A 9,776-nucleotide genomic window follows, 5' to 3' on the forward strand; every position below is an offset into this window, starting at 1 on the left:
GGCAGAAGAAACATTTCTTGATGAACAACAATCTTGGTAAATTATAATCATTCAATTGAGTGGCCCCCATATTTTTGGCAATGTACTTAACAACAAAAGTCAGAGGTGAAGGAATTTTACAACAGATAAACCCTGGGTCTAAGAATATGTGTCCTTAAATGAAGAAAATCAGCATAGCTAAATATCAGTACTAAAATTTTAACCTAGACTGAAACTTTTTAACGAATCATGAAGGTTAACTAGAACATGGAAATACCCAGGTTACAATTGAATGCAAGTTGTTCAAAAAAGCCTGAGTGGTGTATAGATTTGTACTGTAGAAATCAACCAATTGTGATCTGGAGAATCTTCTGGATTCATTTTGAAAGACTTGCCTAAAGTCCTTCAACAATTATAGATTGATAAATTTTCTTACTTTGCTTTTTGAAGGCTACAATAATGATTACAAATGTTTTCAGATTCTGGTTTAGATTTGTTTCTGTAATGTAAAATGTATCTGCATCATGTTAATAAATGTAATGGAAGATAAACTTATCATACAAATACTGCCAATGTCCAGGCATAGACCACTTTGATTCAATAGCCTGTAGTACTTAAATTTTTGCCTTGCTTATGGAAACAAATGAACCAAATTGCATTAAATTTGCAAAATCAGTAGCAGAAATACTAGCCATAATAAACAAGTACAAAAAGCCTTTCCCTGATTTGGCAAATTTCCTGAGAATTAAACCACTTATGGTTATTCTTAAACAATGTTACAAAACATTTAAGAATTTTTCAGAGTTCTGTGCTCCGTATAAAAGGAATATTGCATTTTGTTAACCCTTTTGACTCCCATTAGTGACCTAGACATAATTTGTCCTTACAATATCAATATAATATCAAGCAAACAAGTGATGAGAATGAAGAAAAATATTAATTAGGGAATTATTAGTTGATCCAATACTAAATTCTCTGAACTAACATCACAAAAACTATATGGCAGACAGTAAGGAGAATTACTAATGAGAAAGGGTTAAGTGTTAAATGGGAACCCCTTGTCCAATAAAACACTTAAGATTGCATTTTACAATAATTTACTACTATTCCACATTAATACAAAATTTTCACGGTAAATTCGGACTGGGAATTCCTAGGAATTCCAACTCAGAGAACCAATGACTTTCCCTGAAAAGCTGTAAATCTAAAAAATTCCTAGGAATTTCTGGGAATTTTTGGGAATTTTTAGGAATGTTTAAGAATTACTGGGAATTTTAAGTAAAAATTTGAGGCTAATGATATAAAATAAATACTTTAAATTTAAAAAACCCAGCTAAAATTCAAGTATTCAATGAAATTTATTTAGAAGCTTAATTAAGGCTTACATGTAAAATATTTTTGATTAATTATTAACATCAACGTGTGGTAATATTAGGATGGAATTTGATTTATTTTTCTTTTCTTGAAAACTTCATATGGATTAATCCTCAATTACAGCTATTCAAATAAAATAGTCCTAATCAATCATTAAATTTGGTTTGACACAAATTGTGAATAAAATCTGTTGATTCTTTTCCATAAACTACAATATCTTAAATTATATTTGAAAATCAAGCACTTTTGGGAGTGAAGGGGTTAATTACAGACAAATAAAATTGATTTTTTTTATTAAAATCTTGTTGTAACTGTAACAATAAATAAGAATGAAGTTATCCTAAACTGCAAACTTAGCTGCTGTTTGTATTTTTTTTCCTGGGCTCACAATGAGTTGGCCTTGAATGAAGTTGTCCAAGAGAAGCTTGACCATTTTGTATCTGGATTCCATGACATCTGAATTTGGAAAAAAAAAATATATTTAAATATATATATTTAAAGCTCAGACCAAGCCTTTAAGATGGCTTTGAGGAAAAGGGCATTCATTGGATTCTCAAATTGAGAAATCTCTGTTATATTGAGTGACTTTTATATTGGAGTTAGTACATCTCTCTCATAGATTTTACTAAAAAAGGGCTGAATACATTATTTTGTTTTTACCAAGGAGGGCTTCTTTATGTAATAAGGTTTGTTTAATAACAGTTCCTATTATGAATCAGGAATGTTCCCAAACCTGACTAAAGGAATCTTGAAACCTTACTGATAGGTTTATTTCATTGTAAAGCATAAGCTTAAGAAACTGCGGCATGCAAGTGACCGATTCGATTCTCAGAATTATTCTAGTTTCAGTTGCGCCGAGCGTTATGTAAGCTTAATTCAACCCGCTACATCTATTCTTTTATAAGATTTTGATCACGTAACGAATATCGCAATTTTTACTCACCACAAACTTTCAAAATCGTAGCTTTACAGATGGCCACTCGACCCTTGTTTGTACCAGTCAATATGTCAACTGTTGTCCTTTCTTTTAACTCCACGGCGCCAACGACTTTCTTTTCTTTTACAACACTCACGCTGTTCTCGTTTTCCCATTGAACCACAATAAAAGCTATCTTTAGAAATGTTATATTAAGCAAAACAGTTGAGAAAAACGATCAATCGATGAAAAGTACATTCAAAGATGAGCGCCAAATAGAGTCTTCTTTGTTTCCGATCACGGGCATGATCACGTGGATCTTTTAGGACTTGTCATTGGCTAGAAAAGTGAATCCGCTGGCTTGCCGATTGCAGTGTTAAGAGAAGCGCACAACTTTATTTTGACTTCTCCGACCGGTTCTCTGCTTCTAGACGATGGATACCTTGGTGATATAAATAATGATGTGAGCTCACTCTATGTGGAAAGAATCGACAAGAATCGATCCTAGTACAAATGCACGATTTGTGGCCGAAAGTTGTCGAGGAAACAAAGACTTGAAACTCACTTGAGTTGTGTTCATGGCAAAGGTGAGAAATAACACAAGCCAATCACAGTTTTGAATGCGACTACAAATCGTCTTTTACCCTCATATTTACAAAAGAAGGATACCACATTAGGAAGTATAGGAGATACATAGATGATCCCAGTGTACCAGTACCTAAATCTACAAAGCTTGACCGTAGCAAGCGTTCAGCAACATGTTCCAACACCGCCATCTCGATTCCTCAGTCAGTCGTTTCCACTGAACTCAAAGCAGTAGTGACAACAAAGTAGAGTGCGTCTTACAAAGGAGAAACATTTGTACAAGAGACAGAAGTAACTATATGCGATTACAGAGGTGCGTTGGAACTCTGGTCCACAAATAGTTATGCACTGTCCGAAGTATAAAACAATTTTGTTGATAGATGACAGACAGAGAAGAACAACAAGTAAACTTTAGAGCTGTTATTATTGAAGTGTGACTTGCAATTTTCATTTTTATATAAAGAAGGACTTGTATTTTGCACCAAAAATAAAACGATGTAATATTTTTTGGGAGATCCAGTGATTGGGACACTTAAGAAATTAAGTTATGAAAGGAAACTTGGTTGGTACTTCTCACTACTAACAAGTCTTGTTGACAAATATTTTCAGATCAGAGTTTCAAATAAAGTAAATTGAAGATGTCATTTAAAAGGTGTTTTTTCTCAAAGATTGCATGCCAAATGTTTGCAAAGTGTGTGGATGATCCACAAGTTTTGGAACTCTTACAAAAATGTTTTGTAAGAATAAAAACAGCAAAACAAATTACAGCAATTAGTCACAAAAACAGAGCAAAAAACTGAAAAAAAAAACAGCAACAACAATCATGAAAAAAGAAAGATTAATTAGTGTTACCAAAAGGACGTAAAGACAGCAGAGTGGCAATAATTCTTAATAAAGAAACCACAACTTTTAGTTTGCAAGACATGTTTCGACATTCTTATGTCATCTTCAGTTGTAAATGCGATTTTAACGGTTGTGCATTTGAATTTATATGAAATTACGTACAAATTACGTCATATTGTTTACGTACGATCGTAAACGTACGAAATCGTACGTAAACAATATGACGTAATTTGTACGTAATTTCATATAAATTCAAATGCACAACCGTTAAAATCGCATTTACAACTGAAGATGACATAAGAATGTCGAAACATGTCTTGCAAACTAAAAGTTGTGGTTTCTTTATTAAGAAAGATTAATTAGGTGTTGAATTTGTTTGTCTAAGGCATGAAATTTCTACTAAAAATATTGTCAACAAAAAGTCTCTGACAGTGTTTGAGGCAACTGAGCTTGACTGTTCCAAGGTTTTCCAACAAAGGCAACCAGTAATGTAGGTTAGGGAAGTAACTTATGTTCATAACTAACAAAGTTCTTTAAGTGTAGATAACAATGTAATTATTATTAATTATTGTGGAAGTTGTGTACCAAGGAACAGCCAATGAATGTTTGATGATTTTGGCACATCAGTGAACATAAAACATTAATTTGCATCACAATAAAAATATTTTTTGATCATGGAATCCAAGAGTCCTTTGAGGTTAGAAAGCAAATCTGTGATATGAGTACATTGGATTAATTGGCAATTTTCCATTTAACATAACTGACAGCTGGTTCATGAGAAAATCCATATTAAAGTAAAGATTTACTAAAACTTAGTTTGAATAATAAATTTCATGATCTTTAAGTTATAAACATATACATGTATGTATATCTCTAGGTACGTTTTGTATAGCATACCTTTTATTGAGCCAAAGTTTTAAGCCTCCTTACTCCTTTTCTTAAAACCTTCACATTCAAGGTATTGAGAATTTCTTAGAATTTATGTGGACCTCAGGGTATTAAAATTGCCTCAAATTCAATTCCCAGAAATTCCCAAGAGTTCCACACTTCTTAAATTATAGGTAGTTTGTAAAGCTGAGAATTCCTAGGGATTCCAAGTCCTCACAAAACTGGAGTCTTCCCTTCCCAGAAATTCCCAGTAATTCTAAGCTTTTTAAATCAGAGTTAATTTGCATAGTTGGGAATTTTTGAGAATTCCTAGGAATTCCTAGGAATTCCCAGGAAATCCCAGAAAACTGGGAATTCAGTTTGCAAGGGTCATTTGCATAATTGGGAATTTTTTAAGAATTCCTTGGAATTCCTAGGAATTCCCAGAAAACTGGGAATTCAGTTCGCAAGGGAAACTATCTGAAACCCCCGGATTAGGACATGGATGCCGTCCTTGTATCTGTGTACAGTTGGTTTGCAATCTGTTAAAGTTCTTCAATTCCCTGAAAAGATCTATTTGTGTTGGACAAGAGATCAGTAAAAATGCACAGCAAACCATACAAAGACAATGCATACTGCTACTAATACCACAGAAGCAGCCACTGCTGCAGGCTTACTGTAATTGTAAAACTTAACCCAACAGAGTATTGTAATCTCAGCTAAAAAGAGAACTGTTCCAAGACCAGTTGAGAAAATCCGTTCAATTTCAATGCGCGTGTGAAGTTTTTCATGAGGAGAATCATGTACAATTTGGGTGCCTTTTTGGTGAGTATTTGCCATTCCATCAATATTGGGTAAAACACAGACAGATATCATAAGTCTCCTATTCAGGCTCCATTTAATAAGGACACAGCTTCTTATATCGGTTTACCTACATAATGACTCATGTATGATGTTGTAAGATGACAAGAAAAGTTTATATACATGTCACTCGCCTCCAGCTTGTGATTTATTATATTAGTGATCTATTAGTATTATTTCACCAGTTAATGACAGAAAGTGCAGTCTACTGCTTTTAAAAAAATGAACTTGCAATTTTTTATGGGTTTAGAGGTGCAATAGACGGTAGGTTTGTGACGGTAAGTTTGTGATCTTAGAATAAATCCCTCCTTATTAGAGAGATATTTTCGCACTGAATTTGATCAAATCCAAAAACAACTAACACAACAACAAAATCAGAAAAAATCCACTCCCTGACCACTAACTACTACCTCAGAGGTGAACAGTCAGTCTTAAAGAGTACATAATGAATCGCCAAATCGAGTCTTGTAAACTGACAAATTATCGAACTAAATTCTCTTTCAGAAAAAAAGCTAATATAGTTAACAAACCTTTATGAAATTAATACTCAACTCTCTGGATATAGAGCTATGTAATGTAATAAGCTATTGTAACCCGTTTGTGCGTGTAATCTTCTTGGCTACAATTGGAGCGAATGTCGTAAAACATTGTGAAAAAAACAAGCTTCAACCTACAAATGTAACAAGAAGCTTTCACATGTAGTCAATAATGTTTAAAGAACCGGAAAGATTAATGATATTACTATTATAACACTATCATAACACTGTTATAAGACAACAGAGGATACAGCTACTCAAATATCTGAACCCGATGATTGTGAAAGTCAGTAACAACTATCCTACCATCACTGAGGACTGCTATAGAGAATGGTCCAGTAAATAGTCCTACCTTTTTTCCTTTTGAGCCAAATTTTCCAACAAACTTTCCATTCACCTCAAACACCTGAATTCTGTGATTGTTTGTATCACAGACCATCAGGTGCTCAGCTTTGTTAATTGACAAATGGTAAGGTCCATTGAACTCCCCGTCCCCTGTTCCATACTTTCCAAATTTGTACAGAAAATGTCCAGCTTTGTCAAAAACTTTGATACAGTGTTCATTAAAGTCTGATGCTATAAGATATTCCTTATACTGGATACAGTGAATGGGTACTGTGAAAGAACCCTCGGAGCCTATACTACGGAGAAACTGGCCGGTACGGGAAAATAATTTAATTTTCTTATTTCCGGTATCAGCCACAATACAATTTCCGTCACTACCGAAAGATAACCCGTGGGGAAACTCGAGTTGGTGATTAAGATTTCCCTTTTCACCAAAATTGTTCAGAAACTCTCCCTGCCCACTGAAAAATTGAATTCGGTGGTTCTCTGTATCTGCTATGAAAACGATTCCGTTTTCATTATCGATTGCAATCCCTGTAGGCGAGTTAGACTCTCCCTCTTTATCCCCCTTAGACCCAAATGATCTTAAGTAAGTTCCATCACTACTGAATACCTGGACCCTGTTGTTACCATTGCCAGCGACTGCAATTTCATCGCGTTTGTTTACTACTATTCCCCAGGGTTATCTAAAATCTTCCTTGGCCGCACCATATTTTCCGAAGGATAACACGGGTCTTAACTGTCTGGGTTTTACTTCAGCCGCAAAGGGACTGTCACGAATGTGCTCTCCATTGACCTTCACAGACACACGGCATTTTCCGGTTTCTTTAGCAAAATAGCTGATCTTGTAGCAACCATCTTTGTTATCCAGGACTCGAGTCTCCGTTGCACAGTCATGGCCTTCCTGATTTTTTATCTCCACTGTTACATAGTCACGTTCTTCATAACACTGTTCCCCTTTAGCATTTCTTGTTGTCAACATTATGTTAGCTTCTAGTCCAGTGGTCGGTTCACTGATTCCTTTTCCGAAGCCGCTCGACTCAGTTGGACTTGTCGGTAGAACTTTCACAAAGCCAATTCTATTAGTCCATACATGATCAAACAATCGTTGATTTCTCACAAATCCAAAATCTGCAATGCTTTGATTGCCAATGGGAGGATAGGCTGACTCAACTTGACACTGAAATGTTTCTTCTATAATTTTGTTTGACTGCATGATTTCAGCGCTAATATTCCGTTGCAGAATTGCCTCAGCAGCTTCGATGCCTGTTTCAGTTATTTTCACTTGTTTTTCAATCTCACCTCTTTGTATCCTCAGGCGATGCATGGACTCTGCAGCTCTATTGTCTAAGTCATCAAAGGTTTCTTGCTTTTGTGCCTCGATAACAGCCATCATATTGTCGACAAACTGTTGCACGCCTTTCTTTACACTGGCGACATGTTCTTGAATTTTGGCAAAATCCGAGTGAAGTTGGGCAATTTTTCGCCTCTTCTTCAATGCTGTTTTCTTCCGATTTTCAATCGCAGACATTGCTTGTAATTTTTGTTCATTTGCAGCTTCTTCCAATAGCATCTTAGCGTGACGGTCATGAGTAGTGGCAACACACGAATGGCAAATTGCAACACGGCAGTCTTTGCAGAAAAACTCCAATTCCTTACTTTCGTGGCCACGGTTGCGACAAAATACCGGTCGCTTCAAAACATTTTCAAAATCTTGGTCTTTAAAGTCTTTGAGCGCTAATACACAGTGTTCCTTATTCGCTTTTATTCCATTGTGAAGACTGATGCAGTTAGCCTCGCACCAGAAAGCACAACATTGGAAGCAGTAAAAGCTTTGGGAGCTGCTCTCTTCGCAATTTCCACACTTAACTCCAGTAGCACTGCACTCTTTGATGGCCAACACGTCAAGGAGACTGTTGATGCGAAAGTTAGTTGGAAGATCCTCAAGATTTCCACTTCTAGGAACTTGAATCTCTTTCCAACATTCAGGGCATGCGATGATATCGTGGCGGCCACTCGTTCGAAGAATCTCGTTCAAACAATGCAGGCAAAAGGCATGTAAACATGGCAGCGTTTTCGGATCATTGAATGTGTTCATACACACAGAACAGGAGACCTCTTCATGAAGATTGTTTAGTAGGGTTTTGATATCCATGGCGAGACTTGGAGATAGCGAAAAATTACGGAAGAAAGAAAAGTTTAAACGAAACCACTTCAAGCCGCCTCAAGTGGAAGAGAATCTTAAAATCACTCAAAATTTGACCAATGAGGCAACATAATTGGGCATGTTTTGATGTATTTCTGACTTCTTAGGGCCTTAGTGACAGGATTAGTATTTCTTAGAAAAGAAAAAAAATATTGTCGGCTATGTCCTTAAATTGCTAATCGGGAGCGATTCGCCATATTTTCATTTTCAAACACCTTCCTAGGCGCCGTGGCAGGTAATCAGCCGATTGTGACCCGTAGACGGTTCGTTGAAGGGAAAGATTCGATTCTGTAGAGCGTAAAAATAGATGTAATAGGAGGCAAGAGATAATAAACTGAAAGGTGATAACTAGCGATCTATGAGCAGTGATGAAAGGACCTAATGGAGTTTACGGTGAACGGAATCCGTGACCATGTAATATTATTTTTTTCAGTCGTTTCAGCGATACATCACATCACGAGGACCGATAGGTAAGTTTAGGTTTTCAATTCAATTGAGTAACGTCTAGACAACTCTTTAGGTTCTCTTAGACCCGGCAGGAGGTGTGCAACACTTAGCTACGATGAACTACGTTTTTCAGATTTGCTGTAATTGTGACTTGAATGTGGTATATTCCTACGTGTAAGTTTCCAAAAAGAACATTAATCGACTAATAATCGATGATCGAAACACCCAAACTCCAAAGATGTTACGGTTATTGGATTAGGGACTAATGCATATTTAAAGATTAATTATGAGGAGCGACACCGGAAGTAGAAGAGCACCTCTCCGAATCATTCCACATGTGCCATAAGCCGGGAATCAGTGCTCACTCCAAAGGCTAGAGTACTTTCAGTGCTTACTCAAAGCGCATAACTACATTCTCCATGAAAAAACAAACCACACACCCCGAATTTGCTCTTATGAATGACAAACGTTCGGAACGGCGCAGGAGGCCAAAGCTTGAAAGTGACACGAATGTCAGTCGTGCACAGGATCTCACGAATGGTTTCAGCCGGCTAACGCTGATTTGCAATCCACTCCCACGTGAAAGTTCGCAACTGAATAAGACAGGGACGTACTGATGATAATGGCTCGATAAATTCGTCGTAGGCTGTTCAAGGCGTTTTGTTAGTGATACGAGGCCCGATAATTGTTGTGGAATAAAAAAGACGAGGGGGGCTTGAGTTGGTTCGCGTGACGAAGGACGTTCTCTAACCAATTTGCATTTGCGCGAAACCTCCTTCAATCAAGGTACAACTGTCATCAAACCAAACTTCTAACC

At 36.4% G+C, this 9,776-nt stretch overlaps 1 protein-coding gene and 1 long non-coding RNA gene across 2 annotated transcripts; both read right to left on the reverse strand.

The window, feature by feature from the left end:
• Positions 1-1,318: 1,318 nt before the first annotated feature.
• Positions 1,319-3,850, reverse strand: LOC149036362 (uncharacterized). The gene is made up of 2 exons (XR_016181822.1): positions 2,297-3,850; positions 1,319-1,809 (listed from the first exon to the last, which is right to left on the reverse strand). It is a non-coding gene; the product is annotated as an uncharacterized LOC149036362 (long non-coding RNA).
• A 1,593-nt stretch (positions 3,851-5,443) lies between these two features.
• LOC113676132 (E3 ubiquitin-protein ligase TRIM45-like) lies at positions 5,444-9,775 on the reverse strand. The gene has a single exon (XM_027192747.2). The coding sequence runs from the start codon at positions 8,459-8,461 to the stop codon at positions 6,989-6,991; it is 1,473 nt and encodes a 490-aa protein (XP_027048548.2). The 5' UTR covers positions 8,462-9,775; the 3' UTR covers positions 5,444-6,988.
• Between the last annotated feature and the right edge of the window lies 1 nt (position 9,776).

The sequence above is a fragment of the Pocillopora damicornis genome, chromosome 12, assembly GCF_964200805.1.
Source record: "Pocillopora damicornis chromosome 12, jaPocDami1.2, whole genome shotgun sequence".
In the NCBI taxonomy this organism is placed as follows: Eukaryota; Metazoa; Cnidaria; class Anthozoa; order Scleractinia; family Pocilloporidae; genus Pocillopora; species Pocillopora damicornis.

Excerpts from the sequence above, each read along its gene's own strand:
- LOC113676132 (XM_027192747.2), bottom strand. The coding sequence starts at position 8,461 with ATGGATATCAAAACCCTACTAAACAATCTTCATGAAGAGGTCTCCTGT.